Raw genomic sequence first — 18,861 nt, 5'->3', positions numbered from 1 at the left:
GGGTATTCTTCCTTTAAGATTCAGGGAATAGAAAATAATTGTTAATGCAAAATGTAACTTAAGGTTTTTATTGAGGAAATTCTATGCTATTCAAAGATTAACTGAGTAGCCATTTTAAATGTCATGTTGCATGAAATTACTTCCTTGCGGATAGTTTAAAGTAATGTGAAAAAGAGTTGTACCCAGCCCTAGAGTTTTGTTACAGATACTTGTAGGAAGTTGATTGTTACATTGTATGTGTTTCACTATTTATCATTACAATGAACTGTGGGTGTGAATACAATGTTGCAATTGTTTAGGAAAGGCTGTTGGGCCTTACTAATTCAGCATACACGAGTACACGTATGATTTTTGGGGGGAAGTGTGTGGCACCCTCATAGTTATGGGGTCACTTCTTAATAAATTAGGGAGTCACTCAGGTGTTCTGTAGCCCCTGTCAGTTTTTTTTATTATTATAAGATCATACAGCACCATTGGCCCAATAGGCTAATATAGTGAACTTTCTCTGACCCTGCTCCCCCTGCACCATACTGAGCATGTGCGAAAAGGGAGGTAGAAAATGCTCCTGGGTCAGTAACCCATTTTGCGTGAAAATCCTGCCCCACTAATTGGTAACCTGGGTGTCCAGGCAGAGATCCTTGTAGGCGGCCTGTTACTGAGGGTCCCCTGTCCACTCATAGAAGCTGGACCGACAGGGAGAAGAGTATGGGAGAGTTCATAAAATACCCATCCCAAGGGAAGGAGGTGTGCTGTCTGTAAGGAGTTTCTGTGGAGTGCTCTTGGATCTGTAAAAATAGGGATGCTATAACCCCTTTATTTGCCCTGCATTACAAATACTGCACGTGGTGCAGGACTAGAAAACCTCACTGGATTACAAGTGGGAACCTTTCCCAGCCACAGCTGTGTGCATCAATTGCTGGGAGAATCCCCACTGTGGGGACAGAAGAGGTTGCCTGGCTGCTGCTGGTTTGGAGTGCAGCTTGTTTGCTGCACGGAGCAGGGTGAGGTTGGACCTGACATCCCCTGAAGTGAAGAGTTAAAAGGGTAGCTCAGACCAGAGCGGGGCCCCAGAATGCACCCTCCCTGCTGTGTACCTGCTTTAACGAAGGCTGCCATGCCGCCACTTGAAGGGGAGCGGAGCTAACTGGAGCCTGACTGCTGGTGTTTCGGCGGAGGAGGATTGCAGCACAGAGTGGGGGGTGATGCCGTACCCGCAACCCATAGGAGAGTGCCGCCGGGACTGTTGGAGCTGTACCTGCCTGCCTCACTGCCGCTGAGGACTGCTGGGAGACCCGAAGGACCCGGGAACAAGACCTCTCCAGCAGCTGGGTGTCTAAAGAGGTGCCCGCGAACCGGAGGGTCCCAGGATAGGAGCCTGTCCATCGGAACAGAAAAAGAGGACCGCTGGCCGCGCTGCACAGAGCGTGCCAACTGCTATCTAAACCCCCGCTGCAGGGAAGACCCCGCGAGGGACCCGAGGGCATTGCTGGCCAGCCACGGGCAACAGAAGGGACAGCCCGAGAAGAGGAGAGGGGACGCCGCAGAGGAGAGGATCTGCATCAGCCAGAGAAGACATGGGAAGGACCTTGCCGGAGTATTTAAACTGCCTAATGGACCCACCAAGGACAGCCCCAGCTGATCAGAGCCCCCAGCCAGAGGAAGAGGACCCCACGCTGGAGTGAGGAAACGTGCCCGTCTGTGGGGAGAGATCTGCGCTGCCAGATTCAAAGCCAAGGAGTCTGCCTTTACTCGCTCTTCCAGACATAGCGCAGCCTGGTGGTGTGCCTTGCATCCCGGGCTGCGCAATTCCAGTATCAAGGAGTCGGATTTGGGCGGAAGAGCCCCTGCCCGTGGTGAGACTGTGACTACCCCTTGCCTCCTCCCCTTAGTGCCTTCTAGTGTGTCCCCAGCCCTTTTAGTGGGTCCCTTCTCCCCTCCTAGGAGCTGCCATCATGCAGTTGTGCCCAGTACCTACTCTTAGGCCCACACAGGGGGTTTATCAGTTTATACTAGCCTGCCATTTAAACTCTCATTGACAGTGTCTTTAAATTAGGTAAGGTGTAGAAATAAGGGGGGAATTAAGGGATAGGTTACTCCTTCTGTCCCCCAAGAGTCATATTGGTGATTATTTCTCTCCTGTGAACCTCCGGCTCATGCCTGGGAGGGGACGTGATTTATTTGTGTCGGCTCATGTCTGATGCAATCAAACGGAATGTCAAATGTTGTGTTTATTAGCTGCAATAGGCTGGAGGACTACTACTCCTAGCATAGTCTCTGTATTGTTTTCATTTTTTTCAGCAAAGGCTCTCATATTAGCACAGACTTTATCTCATTGCTATAACCTGCTGGTGCACTACTGATACAAGCTTGGCCTGCATGTTTCTACTCACGTTTCCTCAGCAAAAGTTGGAATATTAGCACAGACTTTATCTTATTGCTATAAAATGCTGGTGCACTACTGATACAAGCTTGGCCTGCATATTTTTCTCATGTTTCTCAGCCAAAGTTGGAATATTAGCACAGACTTTATCTTATTGCTATAATCTGCTGGTGCACTACTGATACAAGCTTGGCCTGCATGTTTTACTCACGTTTTTTCAGCAAAAGGTGGAATATTAGCACAGACTGTATTTCATTGCTATAACCTGCTGGTGCACTACTGATACAAGCTTGGCCACATTTTCTCAGCAAAAGTTGGAATATTAGCACAGACTTTATCTTTATGCTATAACCTGCTGGTGCACTACTGATACAAGCTGCATGTTTTTCTCACGTTTTCTCAGCGAAAGTTGGAATATTAGCACAAACTGTATCTCATTGCTATAACCTGCTGGTGCACTACTGATACCAGCTTGACCTGCAGGTTCCATATTCTTTCTAATTTTTTTTGTGAAAGTAAAGTTCTGCATAAATTGTGTTTCTTTTTGTTGCCCCTTACTTGCCAGCTGGGGTCACCGGTAGAGGACAGGGAGGTAATAAGTAAATATCTTGGTATTGAAAAGTGTAAATTATTTTATTTATTCTGTTTATGGTAAACATTTTCTGTGGTAATTGTTGTTTATTTATTGGCAATAATAAAATTGCATTGTACCGTTCTTTCTGACTGGTCACTGTGTCTGCAAAAGGGGAATACAGGCTTGCCTCTCTGTCACGGTGTCCTATCTTAGCTACGGGGTAATCGGCCACCGAGGCATACTGAACACACCTGAACCTGGTGCTAGTGGTGCAGCACTGTACAAACTTTCAGAGCCTCACACACCCAAGTCCGATTACAGCCGCATCCCATGATTGTCACCAGACTTTGCATGCGCCGCCGGCGACATGGGTAACTTATAGCAGCTATGAGTGATTCTGAGTTATATTCATCTCAGTCACTTCTCCCCGACAGGTGAATGGTTGTTACCGGGGCGAAATGGGTCTTGAGAAAGGTCCCGTAATTAAGGGAATGAAACGCGTTGACATCATTCTTGCACCTTCACGCATATCCGTTAAGTGCCTGTCCATATGTGCAGACTGGATACAGCATTACAGGCAGATAGCGATTGGGACACAACTACACTAGCCAGTCACTCTCTCTGCATGAGAGACGGATCTTACTGTACCTCAGCCTGCCGGTGATCATGCTTTCCATTGGCTGCCACATGGGGGAAATGCACTAAGCCTTGGAGAGAGATAAAGTGGAGAGAGATAAAGTACCAACCAAACAGCTCCTAACTGTCACTTTTCAAACACAGGCTGTAAAGTCTCACTTAGGAGCTGATTGGCATTTTATCACTCTCTACGGCTTAGTGCATCTCCATTGTCTGAAGGTGCAGACCCTGCTGAGCGCTCCATACTGATCGGGGTCAGGACACTCAACTTCACGTGCCGCAAAGTCTGCTACCCATATTAGCCGCTACTGCAAACGGACACTGTGGCTTCTTAATCAGCAAGAATACCGGTGGTATCCTACAACAGGAGTTCACCGTACCTATTCTGGTAACTATACCATTCACTTCTGCTGTGATAGTGCCATTTTTTTTTTTTTACAAGCAGCACTAAGGACATAGGACCTGATTCATTATCGATCGCAGCTGCGATTACGCATGCAATCGGCCGAATGTTGCGATCCACGCATGCGTTTGCATCGCAGTGCGTGTGCGTGAACCGGCCACTGCAATAGGGACTGTGATCGCAGTGACTACACAGACCCATCGCAGAGTGATTGACAGGAAGTGCCATTTGTGGGTGGTGACGGGGAGGATGGGCAGTGAAACACAGGCGTGCCAGTGCGTTCGAGCGCCGTCGCAGGGGCGTACATAAATTATCCACTGCGATACCTTATGCAGCTTGAGTAGTCATAGCGTGCAATGAGGTTAGAAATTTCTGAGTAAGGTCAGAACATGTGCAAGTGTGCGTGAGGCTGCGATGGTGCTCAATGTTACCGATGTTTTCACAGTCTTGCTAAGGATTACGGATGTGTGTAAGTTAAGGTGAGCGTCCTTATGTTATGCTATGATTGCATTGAAATTCCAGAGATTAGCATATCATCGCAGTGAGACTGCGTGTGTAAGCGCAGCCGCAATGGCAGTTGCGATCCGTAATGAATCAGTGATTTCAACATCTGACATAGGCACTGCTGGACTACATATGTTTAAGTGTGGATCTTTTAATTGGAACAGCTAGTTATTGACCCTCTCGCAGGGAGTTAATAGAGACACAGGGCGGGATGTACTAAGCATCGCATCCGCAATGTGGTACATCCCGCCTGTCTTCAGGTACATACTATGGTTGATTACCGCAGTATGTACCTAGAATATCGCAATGGACATCTATCTGTCTGTTTGTCTATATATATGCTATATATATATATATATATATATATATATATATATATTAGGGGTGAGCGGGTTCGGATTTCTGAAATCCGAACCCCCCCGAGCCCCCCCGATCCGAGGCCGATCCGAGTCAGGCTCGACATTTCCCGCCTGACTCGGATCTGAAATCGAGGCAAAACATCATCATCCCGCCTTCCGGGTCTCGCGGGTTTTGGATCCTATATAAGGTACCCGCGTCGGCGCCATTTTCTCACTCGGCTGTGGACAGTGAAGAGGGAGGGTGGGAGTTAAGGCTGGCTGGGCTGTGTAGTGTAGTGTAGTGCAGTGTAGTGTTGTGCTGTGCTGTGCTGCGCTGTGCTGCTGTTGTCCATAGGGGCTGTGTCCACTACTTCAAAGTCCATAGGGGCTGGCTGGACTGTGTTGTGCAGTCAGTTGTCCATAGGGGCTGTGTCCACTCCAAAGTCCTGTGCAGTGTCCCAGTCCTAAAGGGGTGCTGTAGTGCTGTCCAGGGGGTGCTCTGTCCGACAGGGGTGCTCCCCCCAAGTGCAAAAAAAATTATATTTTTTCTGTGTTTGTGAATTGTGTGCACTGTGGCTGCACGTGCATCAACAAAGGAGCAGCGCCAAGCGTGTGCCTGTGTCCCATAAGTAAAAGGCCGGCTGGCATGTCCGTTAAAGGGTGCTGTAACCCCCAAAGGGCACTCCAAACAAAATAAAAAAATATATTTTTTTGTGTTTATGAATTGTGTGCGCAGTAGCCGCACGTGCATCAACAAAGTAGTGCCAAGCGTGCGCCTGTGTCCCATAAATAAAGGGCCGGCTGGATTGACCGCTAAAGGGTGTTGTAACCCCCAAAGGGCACGCCAAACAAAATAAAAAAATATATTTTTTGTGTTTGTGAATTGTGTGCGCAGTAGCCGCACATGCATCAACAAAGTAGTGCCAAGCGTGCGCCTGTGTCCCATAAATAAAGGGCCGGCTGGATTGACCGCTAAAGGGTGCTGTAACCCCCAAAGGGCACTCCAAACAAAATAAAAAAATATATTTTTTTGTGTTTGTGAATTGTGTGCGCAGTAGACGCACGTGCATCAACAAAGTAGTGCCAAGCGTGCGCCTGTGTCCCATAAATAAAGGGCCGGCTGGATTGACCGCTAAAGGGTACTGTAACCCCCAAAGGGCAGTCCAAACAAAATAAAAAAATATATTTGTTTGTGTTTGTGAATTGTGTGCGCAGTAGCAGCACGTGCATCAACAAAGTAGTGCCAAGCGTGCGCCTGTGTCCCATAAATAAAGGGCCAGCTGGATTGACCGCTAAAGGGTGCTGTAACCCCCAAAGGGCACTCCAAACAAAATACATTTTTTTTTTCTGTGTTTGTGAATTGTGTGCACTGTGGCTGCACGTGCATCAACAAAGGAGCAGAGCCAAGCGTGCGCCTGTGTCCCATAAATAAAAAGCTGGCTGGCTTGTCCGTTAAAGGGTGCTGTAACCCCCAAAGGGCACTCCAAACAAAATAAAAAAATATTTTCTGTGTTTGTGAATTGTGTGCGCAGTAGCCGCACATGCATCAACAAAGTAGTGCCAAGCGTGCGCTGTGTCCCATAAATAAAGGGCCGGCTGGATTGACCGCTAAAGGGTGCTGTAACCCCCAAAGGACACTCAAAACAAAATAAAAAAATATTTTTTTTTGTGTTTGTGAATTGTGTGCGCAGTAGCCGCACATGCATCAACACAGTAGTGCCAAGTGTGCGCCTGTGTCCCATAAATAAAGGGTGGCTGGATTGACCGCTAAAGGGTGCTGTAACCCCCAAAGGGCACTCCAAACAAAATAAAAAAATATATTTTTTGTGTTTGTGAATTGTGTGCGCAGTAGCCGCATGTGCATCAACAAAGTAGTGCCAAGCGTGCGCCTGTGTCCCATAAATAAAGGGCCGGCTGGATTGACCGCTAAAGGGTGTTGTAACCCCCAAAGGGCACGCCAAACAAAATAAAAAAATATATTTTTTTGTGTTTGTGAATTGTGTGCGCAGTAGCCGCACATGCATCAACAAAGTAGTGCCAAGCGTGCGCCTGTGTCCCATAAATAAAGGGCCGGCTGGATTGACTGCTAAAGGGTGCTGTAACCCCCAAAGGGCACTCCAAACAAAATAAAAAAATATATTTTTTTGTGTTTGTGAATTGTGTGCGCAGTAGACGCACGTGCATCAACAAAGTAGTGCCAAGCGTGCGCCTGTGTCCCATAAATAAAGGGCCGGCTGGATTGACCGCTAAAGGGTACTGTAACCCCCAAAGGGCAGTCCAAACAAAATAAAAAAATATATTTGTTTGTGTTTGTGAATTGTGTGCGCAGTAGCAGCACGTGCATCAACAAAGTAGTGCCAAGCGTGCACCTGTGTCCCATAAATAAAGGGCCAGCTGGATTGACCGCTAAAGGGTGCTGTAACCCCCAAAGGGCACTCCAAACAAAATACATTTTTTTTTCTCTGTGTTTGTGAATTGTGTGCACTGTGGCTGCACGTGCATCAACAAAGGAGCAGAGCCAAGCGTGCGCCTGTGTCCCATAAGTAAAAAGCTGGCTGGCTTGTCCGTTAAAGGGTGCTGTAACCCCCAAAGGGCACTCCAAACAAAATAAAAAAATATTTTCTGTGTTTGTGAATTGTGTGCGCAGTAGCCGCACATGCATCAACAAAGTAGTGCCAAGCGTGCGCCTGTGTCCCATAAATAAAGGGCCGGCTGGATTGACCGCTAAAGGGTGCTGTAACCCCCAAAAGACACTCAAAACAAAATAAAAAAATATTTTTTTTTGTTTGTGAATTGTGTGCGCAGTAGCCGCACATGCATCAACACAGTAGTGCCAAGCGTGCGCCTGTGTCCCATAAATAAAGGGTGGCTGGATTGACCGCTAAAGGGTGCTGTAACCCCCAAAGGGCACTCCAAACAAAATAAAAAAATATATTTTTTGTGTTTGTGAATTGTGTGCGCAGTAGCCGCACGTGCATCAACAAAGTAGTGCCAAGCGTGCGCCTGTGTCCCATAAATAAAGGGCCGGCTGGATTGACGGCTAAAGGGTGCTGTAACCTCCAAAGGGCACTCCAAACAAAATAAAAAAATATATTTTTTTGTGTTTGTGAATTGTGTGCGCAGTAGCCGCACGAGCATCAACAAAGTAGTGCCAAGCGTGCGCCTGTGTCCCATAAATAAAGGGCCAGCTGGATTGACCACTAAAGGGTGCTGTAACCCCAAAGGGCAGTCCAAACAAAATAAAAAAATATATTTTTTTGTGTTTGTGAATTGTGTGCGCAGTAGCCGCACGTGCATCAACAAAGTAGTGCCAAGCGTGCGCCTGTGTCCCATAAATTAAGGGCCGGCTGGATTGACCGCTAAAGGGTGCAGTAACCCCCAAAGGGCACTCCAAACAAAAAAAAAAATATTTTCTGTGTTTGTGAATTGTGTGGGCTGTAGCTGCACGTGCATCAACAAAGGAGCAGCACCAAGCGTGCGCCTGTGTCCCATAAGTAAAGGGCCAGCTGGCTCATTTCTTAAATGGTGGTGTAACCCACAAAGTGCACTAATCTCCAACAAAAATAAAAAATTATTTTCTGTGTTTGTGTGCGCCTTAGCCGCACGTATATATCAATATAACATAAATGGAGGACCAAACTTTCTCCGATAAAAATAAAATAGGGTAAGATCAAGAACCACTTCCTCCTAGTGCTGAAGCTGCTGCCACTAGTCATGACATAGACGATAACATGCCATCAACGTCGTCTGCCAAGGCCGATGCCCAATGTCATAGTAGAGGCACATACAATCCCAAATGACAAAGTTCAGGAAAATGACCTTGAAAAAAACATTTAAATCATCTGAAGAGAAACGTAAACTTGCCAATATGCCATTTACGACACGGAGTGGCAAGGAATGGCTAAGGTCTTTCCCTATGTTCATGACTAGTGGTTCAGCTTCACATGACGATGGAAGCCCTCCTCCCACTAAAAAAATCAAACGAGTTAAGCTGGCAAAAGCACAGCGAAGAACTGTGCGTTATAAGAAGATATCACAAATCCCCAAGGAGAGTGTGGTGGTGGTTGCGATGCCTGACCTTCCCTGCACTGGACGGGAAGAGGTGGCTCTTTCCACCATTTGCACGCCCCCTGCAAGTGTTGAAAGGAGCACCCACAGTCCACTTGCTGATATGCAAATTGAAGATGTCACTGTTGAAGTACAACAGGATGAGGATACTGGTGTAGCTGGCGCTGAGGAGGAAGTTGGCGAGGAGGATTCTGATGGTGATGTGGTTTGTTTAAATCAGGCTCCGGGGGAGACAGTTGTTGTCTGTGGGATGAAAAAGCCCATCACGGTCATGCCTGGGCAGAAGACCAAACATTCCACCTCTTTGGTCTGGCAATATTTCTATCCAAATCCGGACAACAACTGTCTTGCCATATGTACCATATGTAAAGGTGAAATAAGTAGGGGTAGGGACGTTAACCACCTAGGAACATCCTCCCTTATACGGCACCTGCAGCGCGTTCATAAAAAGTTACTGTCAAGTTCAGAAACTTTGGCTAAGACCGTAAGCAGTCCAGGGACACCTAAATCCTGTTGTCCTGTTGTATCCAAGCACCTGCAAACCACACCGTCAACTCCCTCCTCGTCAATTTCCTCCTTAGTCAGGATCGGAAGTAGTCCTGCAGGCCATGTCACTGGCATGACTGACTCTCCTATCCGGGATTCCTCCGGAGGATCCTGCATTGCTACGCCTCCTGCTGCCGCTGCTGCTGTTGCTGCTGCTGGGAGTCGTTCATCATCCCAGAGAGGAAGTAGGAACACCACTACTTTTACTAAACAACTGACCCTCCAACAGTCCTTAGCGAGGAGGATGAAGTACGACAGCAGTCATCCTGAAGCAAAACGTATAACTGAGGCCTTGACTGCTATGTTGGTGTTAGACGTGCATCCGGTATCCGCCATTAGTGCAGTGGGATTTAGACAATTGATGGAGGTAGTGTGTCCCCGGTTCCAAATCCCGTCTAGATTCCACTTCACTAGGCAGGCGATACCGAGACTGTACAGAAACGTCAAAAAAAGTGTCCTCAGTGTCCTGAAAAATGCCGTTGTACCCATTGTCCACTTAACCACGGACATGTGGACAAGTGGAACAGGGCAGACTAAGGACTATATGACTGTGACAGCCCACTGGGTAGATGTATCACCTTACGCAGCAACAGCGGCAGCGTCACCAGTAGCAGCATCTCAGAAATGCCAGCTCGTTCCAAGGCAGGCTACGCTGTGTATCACCGGTTTCAGTAAGAGGCACACTGCCGACAACCTCTTAGAGAAACTGAGGGAAATTATCGCCCAGTGGCTTACCCCACTTAGACTCTCCTGGGGATTTGTGATATCTGACAATGCCACCTATATTGTGCGGGCATTACATCTGGGCAAATTCCAGCATGTCCCATGTTTTGCTCACACAATAAACTTGGTGGTGCAGAATTTTCTGAAAAGCGACAGGGGCGTGCAGGAGACGCTTTGGGTGGCCCGAAAAATTTCTGGCCACTTTCGCCATTCAGCGACTGCGTGCCGAAGACTGGAGCGCCAGCAAACACTCTTGAACCTGTCCCGCCATCACCTGAAGCAAGAGGTTGTGACGCAGTGGAACTCAACCCTCTATATGCTTCAGAGGATGGAGGAGCAGCAAAAGGCCATTCAAGCCTATACATCCACCTATGACATAGGCAAAGGAGGGGGTATGCACCTGACTCAAGCGCAGTGGAGAATGATTTCCGTGTTGTGCTAGGTTCTCCAGCCCTTCGAACTTGCCACACGTGAAGTCAGTTCAGACACTGCCAGCTTGAGTCAGGTTATTCCCCTCATCAGGCTTTTGCAGAAGCAGCTGGAGAAAGTGAAGGAGCAGCTAAGATGGAGCGATTCCGCTCGGCATGTGGGACTTGTGGATGAAGCCCTTCATTCGCTTTGCCAGGATTCCAGGGTGGTCAATCTGTTGAAATCAGACCACTACATTTTGGCCACCATGCTCGATCCTAGGTTTAAAGCCTATGTGGTGTCTCTCTTTCCGGCCAACACATGCCTGCAGAGGTGCAAAGACCTGCTGGTGAAAACACTGTCAGCTGAAGCGGAATGTGACACGTCAACAGCTCCTTCATTTTCTCCTGCAACTGGGGCTGCCAGGAAAAAACTTAGGTATCCTAAGCAACCCGCTGGCTGTGATGCAGGGCAGGCAGGACCAAGTTTGGACATCTGGTCCGGACTGAAGGACCTGGCAACAATTTCTGACATGTCTACTGTCACTGCATATGATACTGTCACCATTGACAGAATGGTGGAGGATTACATCGGTGACAGCATCCAAGTAGGCATGTCAGACAGTCCGTACCTGTACTGGCAGGAAAAAGAGGCAATTTGGAGGCCCCTGTACAAACTGGCTCTATTTTACCTGAGTTGCCCCCCCTCCAGTGTGTACTCTGAAAGAGTGTTTAGTGCAGCCGGAAACCTTGTCAGCGAAAGGCGTAGGAGGTTGCTTCCACAAAATGTGGAGAAGATGATGTTCATAAAAATGAATTATCAACTCTTCCAGGGAGACCAGCCTCCAGAACGTACAGAGAGACCTGTGGTGGTGGATTCCAGCGGGGACGAGTTAATTCTCTGTGAGGATGAGGATGTACACAACACTGAAGAGGGTGAGGAATCGGTGGATGAGGAGGATGAGGACGACATCTTGCCTCCGTAGAGCCAGTTTGTGCAGGGACAGATTAATTGCCAGCTTGTTTTGTGGAGGCCCAAACGAACCAATCATTTCAGCCACAGTCGTGTGGCAGACCCTGGCGCTGAAATGATTGGTTTGTTAAAGTGTGCATGTCCTGTTTATACAACATAAGGGTGGGTGGGAGGGCCCAAGGACAATTCCATCTTGCACCTCTTTTTTTTCTTTGCATTTGCATTATGTACAGTTTGGGGCCTAGTTTTTCAAACTGCCATCCTGTCTGCCACTGCAGTGTCACTCCTAGATGGGTCACGTGTTTGTGCCGCCCACTCGTATCGCTTAGCATAGTCATCCAGGTACCTCGGTGCAACCTTTTGGACATAAAAACAGTATTGTGAGGTGTGAGGTGTTCAGAATAGACTGGAAATGAGTGGAAATTAAGGTTATTGAACTTAATAATAGCATAGGAGCAGAAAACCCACAAATTCTGTGATTTTAGCTGTTTTTATGCTTTTTAAAAAAAAAAATACAAATCCAAAACACAAAACCCAGAACCCAAAACACGGAAGGATGGTTTTGGCAAAACCAATCCAGATCCAAAACATGAAGAAAGATCCAGATCCAAAACCAAAACACGAAACACGAAAAGTGGCCGTTGCACACCCCTAATTAGGGATGTGCAGGCTCGGATAGGTTCGAGTTTGCACGTGGAGTTCGGATTTTTCCCTCCAAAAAACGGAACGTAGAAAGAGGCAAAACGTCATCTTGCATGGACGAACATCATCATTCCTGGACAAAAGTCCAGGAATGATGATGTTCATCCATGCAAGATGACGTTTTGCCTCTTTCTGAGTTCCGTTTTTTGGAGGGAAAAATCCGAACTCCACGTGCAAACTCGAACCTATCCGAGCCTGCACATCCCTACCTCTAATATATATATATATATATATATATATATATATATAAAATGCTGCAAAGTAAGAATGCAATACCATCAGGGACGTATCTGATTGGCTCCAAATTTATTGTGCAGCAGGACACCGACCCCAAACATACAGCCAATGTCATTAAGAACTATCTTCAGTGTAAAGAAGAATAATGAGTCCTGGAAGTGATGATATGGCCCCCACAGAGCCCTGATCTCAACATCATCGAGTATGTCTGGGATTACATGAAGAGGCAGGATGATATGAGCAAGCCTACATCCTCAGGAGATCTGTAGTTAGTTATCCAAGATGTTTGGAACAACCTCCCTGCTGAGTTCCTTCAAAAACTGTGTGCAAGCGTACCTAGAAGAATTGATGCTGTCTTGAAGGCAAAGGGTGGTCACACTATATATTGATATGATTTAGATTTAGTTTCTGTTCTATCACTTTGCATTTTGTTAAATGATAAAATGAAACTAATAAAACCTCTATTTTTTAAAGCATTCTTACTTTGCAGCATTTTTTCCACACCTGCCTAAAACTTTGGCACAGTACTGTATATTTATATTACAGAAGTGCGGGTTCGGTTTTACTTGGTTCTTTTCGCTAAAATTATCGCAAGTTCGGATTTATTTTATTGGCTATCCAAAACACGTGGTAGCTGAAAGCCAATAAAATGCGTTTTGAGATCCGGACATATCCGAGTAAAACCGAATAAAACCGAACCCGCACATCTCTCCTTTATATATATATATATAAAGGAGAGATATATATATTTCCCAGCCCGGGAAATTTCTGCAGCAGCCCTAAATGGGAGGAGGTGGAGTCTGTGAAGGGGGCCGGATCTGATGACATCTAAATGGATCGGATGGTATATAAGGGGCAAGTGGAGGAGAGCCAGCAAGAAATCTCAGAGAGAGATGGGGGAAGGGAGAGAAACAAACTAGAAAGAGAGAGACGAAAGCTGTTTTTTTCTTCAACATTTGTCAATGTACAATCCCATCTCCTCTATATAATAATAATAATAATAATAATAATAATAATAATAATGCCACATATCAGTGTATGCTGGGGGCTGTTTTATTCCCCCTCACATCAATGTATAGTGCCTTCACCTCAACATAATATTAATAACACATATCAGTGTTTGCTGGTGGCTGTGTTATTCCCCATTCTATATCACTGTACTGTCCCATGCAGGGGCTGGTTGGTAACTTTTAGCCTGGGGGGCAAATGCATGCAGGCGGCCCTGGCAGAGGAGTAGCGTGTGTGTCCGAAGAATACGTGTGCTACGGCGCCCACCCCCCCTCCAGTGTTCCAGGGAGGAGGCGGGTCCATATGGGATTAATGTAAGGTAAAAATAAAGATTAGGGCAGCCCCCTGTCGTAGTGCCTATATGCAGTGCCCCCGTGTGCCACAGGAGAGAACACCCTTATGCAGGCCTCCAGTAGTGCCCCCAGTAGTAGTCCCCCCCTTTTAGTGCCCCCAGTAGTAGTAGTCCCCCCTCCTTTGTAGTGCCCCCAGTAGAAGTAGTCCCCACATTTGCAGTGCCCCCAGTAGTAGTAGTCCCCCCTTTGTAGTGCCCCCATTAGTAGTAGTCCCCACCTTGTAGTGCCCCCAGTAGTAGTAGTCCCCCCCTGTAGTGCCCCCAGTAGTAGTCCCCCCTTGTGTTGTCCCCAGTAGTAGTAGTCCCCCCCTTATAGTACCCCCCATTAGTGGTAGTCCCCAGTAGTAGTAGTCCCCTCCCCCTTGTAGTTCCCCCAGCAGTAGTCCCCACTTGTAGTGCCCCCAGTAGTAGTAGTCCCCCCCCTTGTAGTGCCCCCAGTAGTTGTAGTCCCCCACCCACCTTGTAATGCCCCCAGTAGTAGTAGTAGTCCCCCCCTTTGTAGTGCCCCCAGTAGTGCCAGACACCCCCCCCAGTAGACGCACGTAATATAAAAAACAAAATAAAAAAAAACACTTACCTGAATCCCCGCTCCCGCCGCCGCCATCTGCTCCTCAGTCTGTCCTCCCGGGCCGGGCCGCTCTGCATTATGGGAGAGACATCATATGACATCATGACGTCTCTCCCATTGCCCACTGCGGGAGCCGGAAGATGGAGCGGCTCCCGCAGTGGACGCAGCAACAGCTAATGAGAGTCTGACAGACTCTCATTGGCTGCTGCTTACAACAAACACACAGCTGCCTGAGCCGGCGGCTGTGTGTTTGTCAGTGTAGCGCTGACCGAACTCCGTCCGGTCAGCGCTACACATGCGGTGCAGTCTGTGTCACAGTGACACAGACTGCACCGGCCCGCGGCCCGCATGACGCTGCGGCCCGGGGGGCATTTGGCACCCTGCCCCCCGGCCCAGCCCGCCACTGGTCCCATGTCACCTATAAAATAATAATACCACATATCAGTATGCTAGGAGCTGTATTATTCCCCCTCATATATCACTGTACAGTCCCCTCTCCCCTATATAATAATACCACATATCAGTGTGCACTGGGAGCTGTGTCCCCCCTTCTCATATATCACTGTACAGTCCCCTCTTCCCTATATATTAATAACAATACCACATATTAGTATGTGCTGGGGGCTGTATTATTCCCCCTTTTATGTCACTGTACTGTTCCCTCTCCTATACAATAATAACACCATAAATCAGTGTGTGATGGGAGCTGTGTTATTCCCCCTCATATATCACTGTACAGTCCCCTCCCCCCTATATAATAATACCACATATCAGCGTGTGCTAGGGGCTGTATTATTCCCCCTTTTATGTCACTGTACTGTTCCCTCTCCCCTATATAATAGCAATGTCACTTATCAGTGTGTGTGTGTACTGGCAGATGTGTTCAGCCCCCCCAGAGGGTCAATTACCTTACCAGCCTTTATGATGCATACACACGTCCCCGGCAGGGTGTGCTCAGTGTCGTTCATGACATTGAGCACACCCGCTGAATGATATCATTAACGATATCATTCAGCGCCGGGCTCTCTCCCCCATTCCATAACATGCAGCAACCTGACGACATCGTCAGGTTGGCCTGCATGTTAACCCGATGAACGATGATGACGAACGACCAGCGGGAACGTGCCTCGTCGTTATCGTTCATCGTTTTTGTGTTAAAAATGGACGATAAAGTGGATGACTGAACGATAACGATATCGTTATCGTTCAGTCGTCCACTTTAATCGCCCAGTGTGTACGCACCATTATCTAATCCTGGTCTCACTGCTCCACCAGCCATGTTCAGATCGAAGAGCAGTTTTGAGGTTGCATTTGTCAAGTATATTCTATAAATGACAGGCAGAAGCTGATTGGTTTCTATGGGTAACTTGCTAAATTACCCCTATTGTTTCTTTTGCCCCAAATTACTTCTTATTGGATATGAGAGATATATTGCTACTTTTTTCCTTTTACTAAACTTTAACAATAATGTACTGTACATGGGATGTACTATTAATAATTTGTTCAATGTCGTAACTTAACTTTACTTTGCAAAAGACAAATGTTAACCCCAAACACCAGATTGCATTTAATTCACAAAACTGACAAAACAAATGGCACAAATGTCTAAACATTAGCTGCCGGTGATCTATGCTATCTATGTGAGCACTGATAGAAAACATATTTATTCTCTGTGTGCTACCAAGATCACCTGGAACATTCCATTACTAAGTGATTGTGAGAGTTGTAGACAAGAGGGATCTAGAACAGTGTTGGCTAACCTTGACACTCCAGCTGTTGTGGAACTATATATCCCAGCATGCCCTGCCACAGTTTTAGCATGCCCTAATAGCAAAACTGTAGCAGTGCATGCTGGGTTATGTAGTTCCATAACAGCTGGAGTGTCAAGGTTAGCCAACACTGATCTAGAATTTGGCACACGACACTGAATGTTAACACTAACTGTCTGAATTCATCAAAACTTATGTGAGTTTAAACAAAATACACCAGGCAAAAGTCTAGTCTTGCCCATCGTTTACACATAACTCTTGTTGTTGCCGAGGACCACTGCTTGGAGTGATTGTGGATTCATATTAGGGGTGAGCGGGTTCGGATTTCTGAAATCCGAACCCCCCCGAGCCCCCCCGATCCCTGTTGATTCCTGCTGTTGTCCATAGGCGCTGTGTCCACTACTTCAAAGTCCATAGGGGCTGGCTGTGTTGTGCTGTGCTGCTGTTGTCCATAGGGGCTGTGTCCACTACTTCAAAGTCCATAGGGGCTGGCTGGACTGTGTTGTGCAGTCAGTTGTCCATAGGGGCTGTGTCCACTCCAAAATCCTGTGCAGTGTCCCAGTCCTAAAGGGGTGCTGTAGTGTTGTCCAGGGGGTGCTCTGTCCGTCAGGGGTGCTCCCCCCAAGTGCTAAATAAAAAAATATTTTCTGTGTTTGTGAATTGTATGCGCAGTAGCCGCACGTGCATCAACAAAGTAGTGCCAAGCGTGCGCCTGTGTCATAAGTAAAGGGCCGGCTGGCTTGACCGTTAAAGGGTGCTATAACCCCCAAAGTACACTCCAAACCAAATAAAAAAATATTTTCTGTGTTTGTGTGCGCAGTAGCCGCACGTGCATCAACAAAGTAGTGCCTAGCGTGCGTCTGTGTCATAAATAAAGGGCCGGCTGGCTTGACCGTTAAAGGGTGCTGAAACCCCCAAAATACACTCCAAACCAAATAAAAAAATATTTTTTGTGTTTGTGAATTGTGTGCGCAGTAGCCTCACGTGCACCAACAAAGTAGTGCTAAGCGTGCGCCTAAGTCAAGGGCCGGTTTGGACATCTGGTCCGGACTGAAGGACGTGCCAACAATTTCTGACAAGTCTACTGTCACTGCACATGATACTGTCCTCAAAGCAGCAGCGACAAGCGTGCGTCTGTCTGTTAAAGGGTGGTGTAACCCTCAAAGTGCTCCAAAAAATAAAAAACTATTTTTTTTATGTGTTTGTGACTTGTGTGCGATGTAGCTGCACGTTCATCAACACAGTAGCAGCGCCAAGCGTGCGCCTGTGTCATAAGTCAAGGGCCGGTTTGGACATCTGGTCTGGACTGAAGGACGTGCCAACAATTTCTGACAAGTCTACTGTCACTGCATGTGATACTGTCCTCAAAGCAGCAGCGACAAGCGTGCGTCTGTCTGTTAAAGGGTGGTGTAACCCTCAAAGTGCGCTCCACAAACAATAAAAATATTCTTCTTTTTTTTTCTGTCTTTGTGAAATGTGTGGGCTGTAGCCGCACCTGCATCCTTAAAGCAGCAGCGACAAGCGTGCGTCTGTCTGTTAAAGGATTACATCGGTGACAGCATCCAAGTAGGCATGTCAGACAGTCCATACCTATACTGGCAGGAAAAAGAAGCAATTTGGAGGTCCATGTACAAACTGGCTCTATTTTACCTGAGTTGCCCCCCCTCCAGTGTGTACTCCGAAAGAGTGTTTAGTGCAGCCGGGAACCTTGTCAGCGAAAGGCGTAGGAGGTTGCTTCCACAAAATGTGGAGAAGATGATGTTCATCAAAATGAATTATCAGCTCTTCCAGGGAGACCAGCCTCCAGAAGGTACAGAGGGACCTGTGGTGGTGGATTCAAGTGGGGACGAGTTAATACTTTGTGAGGATGAGGATGTACACACTGAAGAGGGTGAGGAATCGGTGGATGAGGAGGATGAGGATGACATCTTGCCTCCGTAGAGCCAGTTTGTGCAGGGACAGATTAATTGCCAGCTTGTTTTGTGGGGGCCCAAACGAACCAATCATTTCAGCCACAGTCGTGTGGCAGACCCTGGTGCTGAAATGTTTGGTTTGTTAAAGTGTGCATGTCCTGTTTATACAACATAAGGGTGGGTGGGAGGGCCCAAGGACAATTCCATCTTGCACCTCTTTTTTTTCTTTGCATTTGCATTATGTACAGTTTGGGGCCTAGTTTTTCAAACTGCCATCCTGTCTGCCACTGCAGTGTCACTCCTAGATGGACCACGTGTTTGTGCCGCCCACTCGTATCTCTTAGCATAGTCATCCAGCTACCTCGGTGCAACCTTTTGGATATAAAAACACTATTGTGAGGTGTGAGGTGTTCAGAATAGACTGGAAATGAGTGGAAATTAAGGTTATTGAGGTTAATAATAGCATAGGAGCAGTAAAACACACAAATTCTGTGATTTTAGCTGTTTTTGTGCTTTTTAAAAAAAAAATCCAGATCCAAAACACAAAACCCGGAACCCAAAACACGGAAGGGTGGTTTTGGCAAAACCAATCCAGATCCAAAACACGAAGAAAGATCCAGATCCAAAACCAAAACACAAAACACGAAAAGTGGCCGGTGCACACCCCTAATTCATATGGTTGTCCACAGTGGCGGAACTAGTGAGTGTTGGGCCCCAAGGTGCAAAATATGGTGTGCTCCACCATGGTGTCTTTTATTGT

The 18,861-nt window shown here is 47.1% G+C and overlaps 1 protein-coding gene across 1 annotated transcript in view; it reads left to right on the top strand.

The window, feature by feature from the left end:
• The window catches only part of LOC148513594 (uncharacterized), a 67,299-nt gene extending 65,660 nt beyond the window's left edge, over window positions 1-1,639 (top strand). The window contains exon 6 of the mRNA XM_088481708.1: window positions 1,456-1,639. Coding sequence (XP_088337834.1) covers window positions 1,456-1,639 — 184 coding nt within the window. The remainder of the gene's footprint in view (window positions 1-1,455) is intronic.
• The last annotated feature ends 17,222 nt before the right edge of the window (window positions 1,640-18,861 follow it).

This window comes from Taudactylus pleione, unplaced genomic scaffold (assembly GCF_031769625.1).
Source record: "Taudactylus pleione unplaced genomic scaffold, aTauple2 ptg000276l, whole genome shotgun sequence".
NCBI classification, from domain to species: Eukaryota; Metazoa; Chordata; class Amphibia; order Anura; family Myobatrachidae; genus Taudactylus; species Taudactylus pleione.
This window is presented reverse-complemented; position numbering and strand designations above follow the sequence as displayed.